At 46.2% G+C, this 17,865-nt stretch overlaps 1 protein-coding gene across 1 annotated transcript; it reads left to right on the top strand.

Annotated features, from left to right (window-relative positions):
- Nucleotides 1-15,443: 15,443 nt before the first annotated feature.
- Nucleotides 15,444-17,637, top strand: LOC144505538 (beta-1,3-galactosyltransferase 5-like). Its single transcript, XM_078231665.1, has 2 exons — nucleotides 15,444-15,640; nucleotides 16,320-17,637. The coding sequence occupies exon 2, from the start codon at nucleotides 16,332-16,334 to the stop codon at nucleotides 17,283-17,285; it is 954 nt and encodes a 317-aa protein (XP_078087791.1). The 5' UTR covers nucleotides 15,444-15,640; nucleotides 16,320-16,331; the 3' UTR covers nucleotides 17,286-17,637.
- Nucleotides 17,638-17,865: the final 228 nt, after the last annotated feature.

The raw sequence follows: 17,865 nt of genomic DNA, 5'->3' as shown, positions 1-17,865 counted from the left end.
TGCTCTTCAATGGAGAGTCTCTCAGCTCTTCAATGGAGAGACTCACTGCTCTTCAATGGAGAGACTCACTGCTCTTTAATGGAGAGATTCCCACTGCTCTTCAATCGAGAGAGACTCACTGCACTTCAATGGAAAGAATCACTTGTCTTCAATGGAGAGATCCACTGCTCTTCAATGGAGAGACTCAATGCTCTTCAGTGGAGAGTCTCACTGCTCCTCAATGGAGAGATTCACTGCTCTTCAATGGAGGGACTCAATGCTCTTCAATGGAGTGGCTCACTTCTCTTCAATGCAGAGTCTCACTGCTCTTCAATGGAGAGACTCAATGCTCTTCAATCGAGAGACTCACTGCTCTTGATGGGGAGACTCGCTGCTCTTCAATGGAGTGACCCGCTGCTATTCAATGGACAGACTCATTGCTCTTCAAGGAGAGAGTCACTGCTTTACAATGGAGAGACTCACTGATCTTCAATAGAAAGTCTCACTCCTCTTCAATGGAGAGACTCATTGCACTTCATGGAGAGATTCACTGCTCTTCAATGGAGAGACTCACTTCTCTTCAATGGAGAGTCTCACTGCTCTTCAATGGAGAGAATCATTGCTCTTCAATGGAGAGAGTCTGACTTCTCTTCAATTGAGAGAGTCACTGCTCTTCAATGGAGGGACTCGCTGCTCTTCAATGGAGAGTATCACTGCCCTTAAATGCAGTGAATCGCTGCTCTTCAATGGAGAGTCTCACTACTCTTCATGTAGAAACTCACTTCTCTTCAACGGAGAGATTCACTGGTCTTCAATGCAGAGTCGCTCTGCTATTTAATAGAGAGTCTCACTGGTTTTCAATGGAAAGACTCAATGCTCTTCAATCGAGAGACTCACTGGACTTCATGGGTAGACTCGCTGCTCTTCAATGGAGGGACTCGCGGCTATTCAATGGACAGACTCACTGCTCTTCAAGGAGAGAGTCACTGCTATACAATGGAGAGACTCACTGCTCTTCAAGGAGCGGGTCACTGCTATACAATGGAGAGACTCACTGCTCTTTAATGGAGAGACTCACTGGTCTTCAATAGAGGGACTCACTACTGTTCAATGGAAAGACTCACTGCTCTTCAATGGAGAGACTCAATGCTCTTCAATGGAGAGACTCACCGCTCTTCATCGAGTGGCTCACTTCTCTTCAATGCAGTGTCTCACTGCTCTTCAATGGAGAGACGCGCTGCTATTCAATGGAGAGATTCACTGCTCTTCAAGGAGAGAGTCACTGCTTTACAATGGAGAGACTCACTGATCTTCAACAGAAAGTCTCACTCCTCTTCAATGGAGTGACTCGTTGCTCTTAATGGGGCGACTCACTGCTCTTCAATGGAGAGACTCACTGCTCTTCAATGGAGAGACTCACTTCTCTTCAATGGAGAGACTCACTGCTCTTCAATGTAGACTCTCACTGCTCTTCAATGGAGAGAATCATTGCTCTTCAATGGAGAGTGTCTGACTGCTCCTCAATGGAGAGACTCACAGCTCTTCAATGGAGATACTCACTGCCGTTCAATAGAGAGCGTCATTGCTCTTCAATGGAGAGTCTCACTCCTCTTCAATGGAGCTTCACATTGTTCTTCAATCTAGAGACTCACTACTCTTCAATGGAGGGACTCACTTCTCTTCAATGGAGAGAGTCTCACTGCTCTTCAATGGAGAGACTCTCTGTTCTTCAATGGAGTGTGTCATTGCTCTTGAGTGGAGGGACTCACTGCTCTTCAATGGAGAGTCTCACTGCTCTTCGAAGGAGAGACTCACTGTTCTTCAATGGAGAGTCTCATTTCTCTTCAATGGAGAGACTCAATGCTCTTCAATCGAGAAACTCACTGCTCCTCCTGGAGAGTCTCACTACTCCTCATGCAGAGACTCACTTCTCTTCAACGGAGAGATTCACTGGTCTTCAATAGGGAGACTCACTACTCTTCAATGGAGAGATTCACCGCTCTTCAATGCAGAGTCTCTCTGCTCTTCAATAGAGAGTCTCACTGGTTTTCAATGGAAAGACACAATGCTCTTCAATCGAGAGACTCACTTCTCTTCATGGGGAGACTCGCTGCTCTTCAATGGAGGGACTCCCTGCTATTCAATGGGCAGACTCACTGCTCTTCAAGGAGAGAGTCACTGCTGTACAATGGAGAGACTCACTGATCTTGAATGGAGAGTCTCACTCCTCTTCAATGGAGAGACTCACTGCTCTTCAATGGAGAGACTCACTGGTCTTCAATAGAGGGACTCACTACTCTTCAATGGAGAGATCCACTGCTCTTCAATGGAGAGACTCAATGCTCTTCAATGGAGAGTCTCACTGCTCTTCAATGGAGAGATTCACTGCTCTTCAATGGAGGGACTCAATGCTCTTCAATGGAGAGACTCAATGCTCTTCAATCGAGAAACTCACTGCTCCTCCTGGAGAGTCTCACTACTCTTCATGCAGAGACTCACTTCTCTTCAACGGAGAGATTCACTGGTCTTCAATTGGGAGACTCACTACTCTTCAATGGAGAGATTCACTGCTCTTCAATGCAGAGTCTCTCTGCTCTTCAATACAGAGTCTCACTGGTTTTCAATGGAAAGACTCAATGCTCTTCAATCGAGAGACTCACTGCTCTTCATGGCGAGACTCGCTGCTCTTCAATGGAGGGACTCGCTGCTATTCAATGGACAGACTCACTGCTCTTCAAGGAGAGAGTCCCTGCTCTTCAATGGAGAGATTCACTGCTCTTCAATGGAGAGACTCAATGCTCTTCGATGGAGAGACTCAATGCTCGTCAATGGAGAGTCTCACTGCTCTTCAATGGAGAGACTCAATGCTCTTCAATCGAGAGACTCACTGCTCTTCATGGGGAGACTCGCTGCTCTTCAATGGAGTGACCCGCTGCTATTCAATGGACAGACTCATTGCTCTTCAAGGAGAGAGTCACTGCTTTACAATGGAGAGACTCACTGATCTTCAATAGAAAGTCTCACTCCTCTTCAATGGAGAGACTCATTGCTCTTCATGGAGAGATTCACTGCTCTTCAATGGAGAGACTCACTTCTCTTCAATGGAGAGTCTCACTGCTCTTCAATGGAGAGAATCATTGCTCTTCAATGGAGAGAGTCTGACTTCTCTTCAATTGAGAGAGTCACTGCTCTTCAATGGAGGGACTCGCTGCTCTTCAATGGAGAGTATCACTGCCCTTAAATGCAGTGAATCGCTGCTCTTCAATGGAGAGTCTCACTACTCTTCATGTAGAAACTCACTTCTCTTCAACGGAGAGATTCACTGGTCTTCAATGCAGAGTCTCTCTGCTATTTAATAGAGAGTCTCACTGGTTTTCAATGGAAAGACTCAATGCTCTTCAATCGAGAGACTCACTGGACTTCATGGGTAGACTCGCTGCTCTTCAATGGAGGGACTCGCGGCTATTCAATGGACAGACTCACTGCTCTTCAAGGAGAGAGTCACTGCTATACAATGGAGAGACTCACTGCTCTTTAATGGAGAGACTCACTGGTCTTCAATAGAGGGACCCACTACTGTTCAATGGAAAGACTCACTGCTCTTCAATGGAGAGACTCAATGCTCTTCAATGGAGAGACTCACTGCTCTTCATCGAGTGGCTCACTTCTCTTCAATGCACTGTCTCACTGCTCTTCAATGGAGAGACGCGCTGCTATTCAATGGAGAGATTCACTGCTCTTCAAGGAGAGAGTCACTGCTTTACAATGGAGAGACTCACTGATCTTCAACAGAAAGTCTCACTCCTCTTCAATGGAGTGACTCGTTGCTCTTAATGGGGCGACTCACTGCTCTTCAATGGAGAGACTCACTGCTCTTCAATGGAGAGACTCACTTCTCTTCAATGGAGAGACTCACTGCTCTTCAATGTAGACTCTCACTGCTCTTCAATGGAGAGAATCATTGCTCCTCAATGGAGAGACTCACAGCTCTTCAATGGAGATACTCACTGCCGTTCAATAGAGAGCGTCATTGCTCTTCAATGGAGAGTCTCACTACTCTTCAATGGAGCTTCACATTATTCTTCAATCTAGAGACTCACTACTCTTCAATGGAGGGACTCACTTCTCTTCAATGGAGAGAGTCTCACTGCTCTTCAATGGAGAGACTCTCTGTTCTTCAATGGAGTGTGTCATTGCTCTTGAGTGGAGGGACTCACTGCTCTTCAATGGAGAGTCTCACTGCTCTTCGAAGGAGAGACTCACTGTTCTTCAATGGAGAGTCTCATTTCTCTTCAATGGAGAGAGTCATTGCTCTTCAGTGGTGGGTCTCACTGCTCTTCAATGGCGAATCTCACTGCTCTTCACTGGAGACTCTCACTTCTCTTGAATGGAGAGGTTTAATGCTCTTCAATGGAGAGACTCACTGCTCTTCAATGGAGAGACTCACTGCGCTTCAATGGAGAGAATTATGGCTCTCCAATGGAGAGAGTCTGACTGCTCGTCAATGGAGAGAGACATTGGTCTTCAATGAAGAGTCTCACTGCTCTTCAATGGAGAGTCTCTCAGCTCTTCAATGGAGAGACTCACTGCTCTTCAATGGAGAGACTCACTGCTCTTTAATGGAGGGATTCCCACTGCTCTTCAATCGAGAGAGACTCACTGCACTTCAATGGAAAGAATCACTTGTCCTCAATGGAGAGATCCACTGCTCTTCAATGGAGAGACTCAATGCTCTTCAATGGAGAGTCTCACTGCTCTTCAATGGAGAGATTCACTGCTCTTCAATGGAGGGACTCAATGCTCTTCAATGGAGTGGCTCACTTCTCTTCAATGCAGAGTCTCACGGCTCTTCAATGGAGAGACTCAATGCTCTTCAATCGAGAAACTCACTGCTCCTCCTGGAGAGTCTCACTACTCTTCATGCAGAGACTCACTTCTCTTCAACGGAGAGATTCACTGGTCTTCAATAGGGAGACTCACTACTCTTCAATGGAGAGATTCACTGCTCTTCAATGCAGAGTCTCTCTGCTCTTCAATGGAGAGTCTCAGTGGTTTTCAATGGAAAGACACAATGCTCTTCAATCGAGAGACTCACTTCTCTTCATGGGGAGACTCGCTGCTCTTCAATGGAGGGACTCCCTGCTATTCAATGGGCAGACTCACTGCTCTTCAAGGAGAGAGTCACTGCTGTACAATGGAGAGACTCACTGATCTTGAATGGAGAGTCTCACTCCTCTTCAATGGAGAGACTCACTGCTCTTCAATGGAGATACTCACTGGTCTTCAATAGAGGGACTCACTACTCTTCAATGGAGAGATCCACTGCTCTTCAATGGAGAGACTCAATGCTCTTCAATGGAGAGTCTCACTGCTCTTCAATGGAGAGATTCACTGCTCTTCAATGGAGGGACTCAATGCTCTTCAATGGAGTGGCTCACTTCTCTTCAATGCAGAGTCTCACTGCTCTTCAATGGAGAGACTCAATGCTCTTCAATCGAGAAACTCACTGCTCCTCCTGGAGAGTCTCACTACTCTTCATGCAGAGACTCACTTCTCTTCAACGGAGTGATTCACTGGTCTTCAATAGGGAGACTCACTACTCTTCAATGGAGAGATTCACTGCTCTTCAATGCAGAGTCTCTCTGCTCTTCAATACAGAGTCTCACTGGTTTTCAATGGAAAGACTCAATGCTCTTCAATCGAGAGACTCACTGCTCTTCATGGCGAGACTCGCTGCTCTTCAATGGAGGGACTCGCTGCTATTCAATGGACAGACTCACTGCTCTTCAAGGAGAGAGTCCCTGCTCTTCAATGGAGAGATTCACTGCTCTTCAATGGAGAGACTCAATGCTCTTCGATGGAGAGACTCAATGCTCGTCAATGGAGAGTCTCACTGCTCTTCAATGGAGAGACTCAATGCTCTTCAATCGAGAGACTCACTGCTCTTCATGGGGAGACTCGCTGCTCTTCAATGGAGTGACCCGCTGCTATTCAATGGACAGACTCATTGCTCTTCAAGGAGAGAGTCACTGCTTTACAATGGAGAGACTCACTGATCTTCAATAGAAAGTCTCACTCCTCTTCAATGGAGAGACTCATTGCTCTTCATGGAGAGATTCACTGCTCTTCAATGGAGAGACTCACTTCTCTTCAATGGAGAGTCTCACTGCTCTTCAATGGAGAGAATCATTGCTCTTCAATGGAGAGAGTCTGACTTCTCTTCAATTGAGAGAGTCACTGCTCTTCAATGGAGGGACTCGCTGCTCTTCAATGGAGAGTATCACTGCCCTTAAATGCAGTGAATCGCTGCTCTTCAATGGAGAGTCTCACTACTCTTCATGTAGAAACTCACTTCTCTTCAACGGAGAGATTCACTGGTCTTCAATGCAGAGTCTCTCTGCTATTTAATAGAGAGTCTCACTGGTTTTCAATGGAAAGACTCAATGCTCTTCAATCGAGAGACTCACTGGACTTCATGGGTAGACTCGCTGCTCTTCAATGGAGGGACTCGCGGCTATTCAATGGACAGACTCACTACTCTTCAAGGAGAGAGTCACTGCTATACAATGGAGAGACTCACTGCTCTTTAATGGAGAGACTCACTGGTCTTCAATAGAGGGACTCACTACTGTTCAATGGAGAGACTCACTGCTCTTCAATGGAGAGACTCAATGCCCTTCAATGGAGAGACTCACTGCTCTTCATCGAGTGGCTCACTTCTCTTCAATGCAGTGTCTCACTGCTCTTCAATGGAGAGACGCGCTGCTATTCAATGGAGAGATTCACTGCTCTTCAAGGAGAGAGTCACTGCTTTACAATGGAGAGACTCACTGATCTTCAACAGAAAGTCTCACTCCTCTTCAATGGAGTGACTCGTTGCTCTTAATGGGGCGACTCACTGCTCTTCAATGGAGAGACTCACTTCTCTTCAATGGAGAGACTCACTGCTCTTCAATGTAGACTTTCACTGCTCTTCAATGGAGAGAATCATTGCTCTTCAATGGAGAGTGTCTGACTGCTCCTCAATGGAGAAACTCACAGCTCTTCAATGGAGATACTCACTGCCGTTCAATAGAGAGCGTCATTGCTCTTCAATGGAGAGTCTCACTACTCTTCAATGGAGCTTCACATTGTTCTTCAATCTAGAGACTCACTACTCTTCAATGGAGGGACTCACTTCTCTTCAATGGAGAGAGTCTCACTGCTCTTCAATGGAGAGACTCTCTGTTCTTCAATGGAGTGTGTCATTGCTCTTGAGTGGAGGGACTCACTGCTCTTCAATGGAGAGTCTCACTGCTCTTCGAAGGAGAGACTCACTGTTCTTCAATGGAGAGTCTCATTTCTCTTCAATGGAGAGAGTCATTGCTCTTCAGTGGTGGGTCTCACTGCTCTTCAATGGCGAATCTCACTGCTCTTCACTGGAGACTCTCACTTCTCTTGAATGGAGAGGTTTAATGCTCTTCAATGGAGAGACTCACTGCTCTTCAATGGAGAGACTCACTGCGCTTCAATGGAGAGAATTATGGCTCTCCAATGGAGAGAGTCTGACTGCTCGTCAATGGAGAGAGACATTGGTCTTCAATGAAGAGTCTCACTGCTCTTCAATGGAGAGTCTCTCAGCTCTTCAATGGAGAGACTCACTGCTCTTCAATGGAGAGAGTCACTGCTCTCTAATGGAGTGATTCCCACTGCTCTTCAATCGAGAGAGACTCACTGCTCTTCAATGGAGAGAGTCGCTGCTGTTCAATGGAGGGACTCACTGCTCTTTTTTGGAGAGAGTCACTGCTCTTCAATGGAGAGAGTCTCACTGCTCTTCAATTGAGAGACTCACTGCTCTTCAAAGGAGAGATTCACTGCTCTTCAATGGAGAGAGTCTCACTGCTCTTTATTGGAGAGACTCACTGCTCTTCAATGGAGAGAGACTCACTGCTCTTCAATGGAGAGACTCGCTGCTGTTCAATGGAGAGACTCACTGCTCTTCAATGGAGAGACTCGCTGCTGTTCAATGGAGGGACTCACTGCTCTCCAAGGAGAGAGTGACTGCTTTACAATGGAGAGACTCACAGCTCTTCAATGTAGAGTCTCACTGCTCATCAATGTAGAGTCTCATTGCTCTTCAATTGAGACTTTCACTGCTCTTCAATGGAGGGAATCATTGCTCTTTAATGGAGAGAGTCTGACTGCTCTTCAATGGAGAGACTCACAGCTCTTCAATGGAGAGTCTCACTGCTCTTCAGTGGAGAGACTCACTGCTCTTCAATGGAGAGTCTCACTGCTCTTCAATGGAGAGACTCACTGCTCATCAATGGAGCGAGTCTCACTGTTCGTCAATGGAGATTCACATTGTTCTTCAATGGAGAGACTCACTGCTCGTCATTGAAGAGACTCTACAATGCAGAATCACACATCTTCAATGGAGAGTCTCACTGCTATTCAGTGGAGAGACTCACTGCTCGTCATTGTAGAGTCTCACAGCTCTTCAATGGAAAGTTTCACGGCTCTTCGATGGAGATTCACATTGTTCTTCAATGGCGAGACTCACTGTGCTTCAATGGAGAAAGTCTCACTTCTCTTCAATGGACAGAGTCTCACTGCTCTTCAATGTAGAGTCTCACTGCTCTACAATGGAGAATCATACATCTTCAATGGAGAGTCTCACTGCTATTCAGTGGAGAGACTCACTGCTCTTCATTGTAGAGTCTCACAACCCTTCAATGGAAAGTCTCACGGCTCTTCAATGGAGATTCACATTGATCATCAATGGAGAGAGACTCACTGCTCTTCAGTGGAGGAACACACTGCTCTTCATTGGAGAGAGTCTCACTGCTCTTCAATGGAGAGACTCATTGCTCTTCAATGGAGAGAGTCTCACTGCTCAGACATGGAGAGACTCACTGCTCTTCAATAGAGAGACACACTGCTCTTTACTGGAGAGACTCACTGCTCTTCAATGGAGAGAGTCTCACTGCTCTTCAATTGAGAGACTCACTGCTCTTCAAAGGAGAGATTCACTGCTCTTCAATGGAGAGAGTCTCACTGCTCTTTATTGGAGAGACTCACTGCTCTTCAATGGAGAGACTGACTGCTCTTCAATGGAGAGACTCACTGCTCTTTATTGGAGAGACTCACTGCTCTTCAATGGAGAGACTCACTGCTCTTCAATGGAGAGACTCACTGGTCTTCAATAGAGGGACTCACTACTGTTCAATGGAGAGACTCACTGCTCTTCAATGGAGGGACTCAATGCTCTTCATGGAGTGGCTCACTTCTCTTCAATGCAGTGTCTCACTGCTCTTCAATGGAGAGACGCGCTGCTATTCAATGGAGAGATTCACTGCTCTTCAACGAGAGAGTCACTGCTTTACAATGGAGAGACTCACTGATCTTCAACAGAAAGTCTCACTCCTCTTCAATGGAGAGACTCGTTGCTCTTCAATGGAGAGACTCACTTCTCTTCAATGGAGAGACTCACTGCTCTTCAATGTAGACTCTCACTGCTCTTCAATGGAGAGAATCATTGCTCTTCAATGGAGAGTGCCTGACAGCTCCTCAATGGAGAGACTCACAGTTCTTCAATGGAGATACTCACTGCCGTTCAATAGAGAGCGTCATTGCTCTTCAATGGAGAGTCTCACTACTCTTCAATGGAGCTTCACATTGTTCTTCAATCTAGAGACTCACTACTCTTCAATGGAGAGACTCACTGCTCTTCAATGGAGAGAGTCTCACTGCTCTTCAATGGAGAGACTCTCTGTTCTTCAATGGAGTGTGTCATTGCTCTTGAGTGGAGGGACTCACTGCTCTTCAATGGAGAGTCTCACTGCTCTTCGAAGGAGAGACTCACTGTTCTTCAATGGAGAGTCTCATTTCTCTTCAATGGAGTGTGTCATTGCTCTTCAGTGGTGGGTCTCACTGCTCTTCAATGGCGAATCTCACTGCTCTTCACTGGAGAGACTCACTGCGCTTCAATGGAGAGAATTATGGCTCTCCAATGGAGAGAGTCTGACTGCTCGTCAATGGAGAGAGACATTGGTCTTCAATGAAGAGTCTCACTGCTCTTCAATGGAGAGTCTCTCAGCTCTTCAATGGAGAGACTCACTGCTCTTCAATGGAGAGACTCACTGCTCTTCAATGGAGAGATTCCCACTTCTCTTCAATCGAGAGAGACTCACTGCACTTCAATGGAAAGAATCACTTGTCCTCAATGGAGAGACTCACTGCTCTTCAATGGAGAGACTCGCTGCTGTTCAATGGAGGGACTCACTGCTCTTCAATGGAGAGACTCACTGCTCTTCAATGGAGAGACTCGCTGCTGTTCAATGGAGGGACTCACTGCTCTCCAAGGAGAGAGTGACTGCTTTACAATGGAGAGACTCACAGCTCTTCAATGTAGAGTCTCACTGCTCATCAATGTAGAGTCTCATTGCTCTTCAATTGAGACTTTCACTGCTCTTCAATGGAGGGAATCATTGCTCTTTAATGGAGAGAGTCTGACTGCTCTTCAATGGAGAGACTCACAGCTCTTCAATGGAGAGTCTCACTGCTCTTCAGTGGAGAGACTCACTGCTCTTCAATGGAGAGTCTCACTGCTCTTCAATGGAGAGACTCACTGCTCATCAATGGAGCGAGTCTCACTGTTCGTCAATGGAGATTCACATTGTTCTTCAATGGAGAGACTCACTGCTCTTCATTGAAGAGACTCTACAATGCAGAATCACACATCTTCAATGGAGAGTCTCACTGCTATTCAGTGGAGAGACTCACTGCTCGTCATTGTAGAGTCTCACAGCTCTTCAATGGAAAGTTTCACAGCTCTTCGATGGAGATTCACATTGTTCTTCAATGGCGAGACTCACTGTGCTTCAATGGAGAAAGTCTCACTTCTCTTCAATGGACAGAGTCTCACTGCTCTTCAATGTAGAGTCTCACTGCTCTACAATGGAGAATCATACATCTTCAATGGAGAGTCTCACTGCTATTCAGTGGAGAGACTCACTGCTCTTCATTGTAGAGTCTCACAACCCTTCAATGGAAAGTCTCACGGCTCTTCAATGGAGATTCACATTGATCATCAATGGAGAGAGACTCACTGCTCTTCAGTGGAGGAACACACTGCTCTTCAATGGAGAGAGTCTCACTGCTCTTCAATGGAGAGACTCATTGCTCTTCAATGGAGAGAGTCTCACTGCTCTTCAATAGAGAGACTCACTGCTCTTTATTGGAGAGACTCACTGCTCTTCAATGGAGAGACTCACTGCTCTTCAATGGAGAGACTCACTGCTCTTCAATGGAGAGACTCTCTGTTCTTTATTGGAGAGACTCACTGCTCTTCAATGGAGAGACTCACTGCTCTTCAATGGAGAGACTCACTGCTCTTCAATGGAGAGACTCTCTGTTCTTCAATGGAGTGTGTCATTGCTCTTGACTGGAGGGACTCACTGCTCTTCAATGGAGAGTCTCACTGCTCTTCGAAGGAGAGACTCACTGTTCTTCAATGGAGAGTCTCATTTCTCTTCAATGGAGAGAATCACTGCGCTTCAATGGAGAGTCTCACTGCTCTTCAATGGAGAGACTCACTGCTCTTCAATGGAGAGACCCACTGCTCTTCAATGGAGAGACTCACTGCTCTTCAATGGAGAAACTCACTGCTCTTCAATGGAGAGACTCACTGCTCTTCAATGGAGAGTCTCATTTCTCTTCAATGGAGAGAGTCATTGCTCTTCAGTGGTGGGTCTCACTGCTCTTCAATGGCGAATCTCACTGCTCTTCACTGGAGACTCTCACTTCTCTTGAATGGAGAGGTTTAATGCTCTTCAATGGAGAGACTCACTGCTCTTCAATGGAGTGTCTCACTTCTATTGAATGGAGAGGTTCACTGCTCTTCAATGGAAAGTATCTCTGCTCTTCAAAGGAGAGATTCACTGCTCTTCAATGGAGAGTCTCCCTGCTCTTCAATGGCGAATCTCACTGCTCTTCAATGGAAATATTCACTGCTCTTAAATGAAGAGACTCACTGCTCTTCAATGGAGTGTATCAATGGTCTTCAATGGAGTGACTCACTGCTAATCAATGGAGAGACTCACTGCTCTTCAGTGGAGTGACTCACTGCTCTTCAATGGAGAGTCTCACTGCTCTTCAATGGAGAGAGTCTCACTGCTCTTCAATGGAGAGAATCACTGCGCTTCAATGGAGAGTCTCACTGCTCTTCAATGGAGAGACTCACTGCTCTTCAATGGAGAGACTCACTGCTCTTCAATGGAGAGACTCACTGCTCTTCAATGGAGAGACTCACTGCTCTTCAATGGAGAGACTCACTGCTCTTCAATGGAGAGACTCACTGCTCTTCAATGGAGAGTCTCACTGCTCTTCAATGGAGGGAATCGCTCTGCCCTTCAATGGATTGAAAATCGTCCATTATTGCTGCAAGTTAAGCATTTGCAGCATCGCCTTCTTTATCCTGTTGGTGTCAGCAGCAGGAGTTGACATTTGGCCAGTTCTGGTGTGGTTTGCTGTCTTCTCTGTGTGAGATGTACAGCTTTTTTGCACAGACATTATTTGCAGGAAGCGTTACTTGACAATGGTTTCCAAACAGCGAATTCACATTTTAACATTATGGAGAGTGTGACATTTGTCTGATGCATTTCGCAGCCACACCTTCTTGCTTGCTGTCACAGAGGAGACTCAGTGCTTGTGGCAATGATTATGGGCAAGATCTGAGCTGTAGCATTGTGTCCATATGTTATTGAGAATGCTTCGTGGTCCATTATTTACCATCAGCATCCACCCCGAGACAGACAAACCCAATTGGAACCTGATTGTATGAACCGTGACCCTGATGTCTATCACTGCTCATAAATATTGACAACTCCCTCAGGTGTTTCATTCAATGAAGATTGCTGGACCTTTGTCCTGCTTAGCTACAGCGTATTATTCTGTCCACGTGTTTGCACCTATCTTTCACTGAATGCTCAATGAGCCTGCATCAGCTCAGTCCCCGGAAGCTCTGTGTCAGAGCCCAATGGAACATTTGGAGAGTGCAATTCTTCTTTCTTTGTGAATGATTGTCGGGGCAGAATGGCCTCCACCTGTACCTCCATGGCAGGCTCAATGGACTGAATGGCATCCTCCAGTTCCTTCAATAACAGATGTGTCCCTTTGGCCCTCACTGAGTCATGTCATCTTAAACAGTATAAGAGTTCCTCCAGTAATATCTTGTGTCAGGAGATATAATTTCTGTTCAATAATGCTCTGACTGCAAAGCTTAAATCATTAAAAAGTCAGCTGTCAAGACAGGCAGTTTGAAGTGGCGATGAACAAAGTTAAGTTGGGATAAGTATATAGCTTGGATGGAAATTTGCATGAGGAGATAAGAAAGGTTTGTTTCTTCTTACTCGTTGCATTTCAAACGAAGGGTTAAAACTGGCAACAGTTGCAAATGCACAAGACAATGTTATTTATTATGTTTATTTTCACTGAAAGTAGCTTTTAAAGTTTTTTATTAGTGTCACAAGTAGGCTTACATTAATACCGCAGTGAAGTTACTGAGAAAATCCCCTAGTCGACACACTCCAGCACCTGTTCTCTTACAGTGAGGGAGAATTTACCATGGCCAATGAACCTAACACACATGTCTTTCGGACTGTGGGAGGAAACCGGAGCACCCAGAAGAAACCCACGCAGACAGAGAGAGAACTCCACGCAGACAGTGACCCAATCCAGGAATTGAACCCGGGTCTCTGGCGCTGTGAGGCAACCGTGCTAACCACTGTTAGTGTTTACCACAAGGTAAAGTACAACGAATTCAAGGATGAAACAGGAAGTGTGTCTGTAAGGAGCAATTGAAGAATGTGTTGAGGAATTTACATGTGATGTGCTTGGACTGACTTGGGCAGTTCACAGCATCAGGCCACCTCCAATTCACATCCCAATGCTTCCCGAGACTCCCAATCCCAAGCATTGATCCCCAAATTAACAGGAACTCCTGGAAGATTATCATACAGAGGTCTCAGCAACACAGAAAAAAAGCAGAGTAGTATAATGCCAACGTTTACCCACCACAGAAGCTAATATTTTTTCAATGATTTATGCGCACAATGCCCCAAGTAAAAGGGAACTGGGTAAACACTGAAATGGAAAAATGGAAAGGGATTTGGTGAGATTTTGTCATCAGCCACTGCTTGATCAAAGACCCTGTCCATTTTCAAAACTCATCCTTTCTGCTTCTCTGCTCCAAGAGGAAGTGCTGCCATAAAATGTTCCGAGAATTGGCTGCAGCAAACAGCAACAGTTAACATGGCTGTTATCCAGAAAGGACTATAAAATATCAATAAATCAATTCAGTGACATGGACAGATGTTCAGAGAGGGAGTAATTATCACCACGTTGCTATGGAAAGAGTTTGAAAGAGAACGTCCTGCACAAACAACACAAAAGTGAAATCAGAACAGATGGATAGAACTGAGGGAGATCAGGGACAGAGTAAGAAATGAGTGGAATCTTGAAAGGGGTTTAAAGGAGACTGAATGGGTAGTGACAGGGTTACTACACGAAGGAAGAATCACACTCCTCCCAAATAGAGAGATTCATTCATCTTCAATGGAGAGTCTCACTGCTCTTCAATGGAGAGACTCACTGCTCTTCAATGGAGAGACTCACTGCTCTTCAATGGAGAATCTCACTGCTCTTCAATGGAGAGACTCACTGCTCTTCAATGGAGAGACTCACTGCTCTTCAATGGAGAGACTCACTGCTCTTCAATGGAGAGACTCACTGATCTTCAATGGAGAGTCTCACTGCTCTTCAATGGAGAGACTCACTGCTCTTCAATGGAGAGACTCACTGCTCTTCAATGGAGAGACTCACTGCTCTTCAATGGAGAGACTCACTGCTCTTCAATGGATTTCAATTGGCCATCAACAGTGTCCATGCTTACAACATTTTTCTTCTTTATCCAGTAATATTGGACTCTGAGTTTGATTATTGTTGACGCGGTTTGAAGGAATCTCCTTGGGCAGCACTGTGGCACAGTGGTTAGCATTGCTGCGTCACAGCATCAGGGACCCAGGTTCAATTTCAACCTTGAGACTGTCTGTGCGGAGTCCGCATGTTCTCCCCGTGTCTGCATGGGTTTCCTCGGTGCTCCACTTTCATCCCAGTATAAAGATGTGCAGGTTAGACACATTTGTCATGGTAAATGCGTGGGGTTCCAGAGATATTGCAGCAAGTTGGGCCTGGGTAACGTGTTCTTCCGGAGAGTCGATGCAGACTCAATAGGTCCAAAAGTATTTCTTCTGCACTGTAGGAATATTATGGATGGGCCAGTTTATTGCACACACATTATCTGGAGGAAGCTCATAAGATTCGCTGACAAGGATTTTCAAACAGCAAGTTTACACATTAACCGAAAGGAGATGGTGAAATTTTTCTGATGCATTCCAAAGCCACACCTTCTTGCTTGCAGTCACAGAGGAGACTCAGTTCTTGTGGTAGTGATTGCGGGCAAGATCTGGGCTGTGGAGTTGTGTCCGTTTGTTATCGAGGCTGCTTCAGGGTCCATTATTTACCATCAGCATCACCACACCCCCAAACAGACAAACCCAATTGGAAGCTGAACCGTGACCCTGAAATCGAACATCTTACACGAGGACTCTCAATCTCTGAGGTATTTTGTTCTGTGACAACTGCTTGTGTTTTCTTTTGTCCACCTGCACTGAATGGTTCTGTCGCTCTGTTGGTTCGTGCCTTTACTGAACTTCTCATGAGCCTCTGATTAAAGGAATTCCTCCTGTTCCTGTGTAACAGGCTGGAGAAGGGGCTGAATGGCCTCCTCCTGTTCCTGTGTAACAGGCTGGACAAGGGGCTGAATGGCCTCCTCCTGTTCCTGTGTAACAGGCTGGAGAAGGGGTTGAATGGCCTGCTCCTGTTCCTGTGTAACAGGCTGGACAAGGGGCTGAATGGCCTCCTCCTGTTCCTGTGTAACAGACTGGAGAAGGGGCTGAATGGCCTCCTCCTGTTCCCGTGTAACAGGCTGGAGAAGGGGCTGAATGGCCTCCTCCTGTTCCTGTGTAACAGGCTGGAGAAGGGGCTGAATGGCCTCCTCCTTTTCCCGTGTAACAGGCTGGAGAAGGGGCTGAATGGCCTCCTCCTGTTCCTGTGTAACAGGCTGGAGAAGGGGCTGAATGGCCTCCTCCTGTTCCCGTGTAACAGGCAGGAGAAGGGGCCGAATGGCCTCCTCCTGTTCCCGTGTTTGAAGTCAAACCAAATACTCTTAATTTTGGAAAGTATTTTCCCTTAGATTACCGGGATTCCATGAAAACCAAGCTGTTTATTTTATTTTGCAGGGAGTTCCAAGCATGGGGCTATTTTCTGCTGCAAGACATTTCAAGTTATATCGAGAAAAGAAATGTCTTTTTGTTTTTGTCCCCTCGTTGCTGATATTTATTAGACTTGGATATTTTAGCCAGTTCAGGCTTGATTTTCTGCACTTGACGAAGTTTAATGACCACTCCTTCCTCATGCTGCCCAACAGCAGCTGTGACACCAATCCCCCATTCCTGGTCCTTCTGGTCACCAGTGCCCAGGACCTGTTGGAAGGTCGCTCGGCCATTCGGCAGACATGGGGGAGAGCGCGGACAACCCATGGCCAGAGGGTGGTGACCTACTTCCTGCTGGGGTACAGCCGAGAGCATCAGGAGCAGCTGCTGAAAGAAAGTTCACTGCACAAGGACATCATCCAGAAAAATTTCACCGACTCTTATTACAACCTGACCACCAAGGTACTGATGGGGCTGGAGTGGGTGAACCGATTCTGTCCGTCCACCTCCTTCGTGATGAAGACCGATTCCGACATGTTTGTCAACCCGGATTATCTGACCGAGCTCTTGTTGGGAAAGAATCGCAAGAACATCTTCACCGGCTTTGTCATGAGGGGTTTCGGACCCATCAGGGACAAAAATAGTAAATGGTACGCCAGTGAACAGGAATATCCTCAGAATAGCTATCCACCATTCTGTTCCGGCACTGGGTACGTGCTTTCAACCGATGTTGCCAATCGAGTCTTGAATGTTTCCAGTTTCATCCCCCACTTTAAACTGGAGGATGTTTACGTCGGGCTGTGTTTGGCGCAGTTGAAGATTGATCCTGTGGAAATCCACTCGGAGCGAAAGTTCTTCAATGGAAAGGTGTCATTTTCTGTTTGTGGTTTTCGGAAACTCGTCACCTCTCACGGGGTGAATCCCTCTGAGCTGCTGAGCAACTGGAAATCACTGGAGGACGCAGCAGATAAGCGTTGCCCTGGAGACGAGTGAAGGAGGGAAGCCATTTTGGAGAGGCCTCACACTGACCCCCCGTCAAAAATGGCAAAACTGGCGCGAGCCAGAGCGGGGGGTGAGGAGAATTCTGCACAGCGAGGTGTTTGGATCGACACTGGGCTGCTTAAATGGGACTGAGGGGAGCTGATTTGACAGGAAGTTTCAAGAGGGAATTACGGATATAATTGGAGGAGCTGCAATGAGAGAGCTTTGATCAGGTCGGGCAGTGGATGGAATGCGAGGCTAATAGGTGCTTTCAGGGAGGTAGAAATTTTTCACAATTTTTGTACAGTGACTGAAATTTTTTAATCATTAAAATCAGATGGCAAATAAAAGCATAGATCACATGAAATGGATTAAATCTAATTGTTACAATGGTGTTCACAGAATTATAGGATCTCGACAGTGCAGAAAGACACCATTTGGCTCATCGAGCCTGCACTGACCATATTTGAGGAGGATATTTGTGGAGCCTCCTCCTCCAGTGAGTTGTTTAATTGTCCACCGCCATTCACGACTGGATGTGGCAGGACTGCAGAGCTTAGGTCTGATCTGCTGGTTGTGGGATCGCTGAGCT

This window comes from Mustelus asterias, chromosome 16, assembly GCF_964213995.1.
Source record: "Mustelus asterias chromosome 16, sMusAst1.hap1.1, whole genome shotgun sequence".
Taxonomy (NCBI): Eukaryota; Metazoa; Chordata; class Chondrichthyes; order Carcharhiniformes; family Triakidae; genus Mustelus; species Mustelus asterias.
The sequence above is the reverse complement of the archived record's forward strand: the minus strand, read 5'-3'. Positions and strand labels throughout refer to the sequence as shown.

Coding starts and splice junctions, on each gene's coding strand:
- LOC144505538 (XM_078231665.1), top strand. CDS start 16,332: ATGGGGCTATTTTCTGCTGCAAGACATTTCAAGTTATATCGAGAAAAG.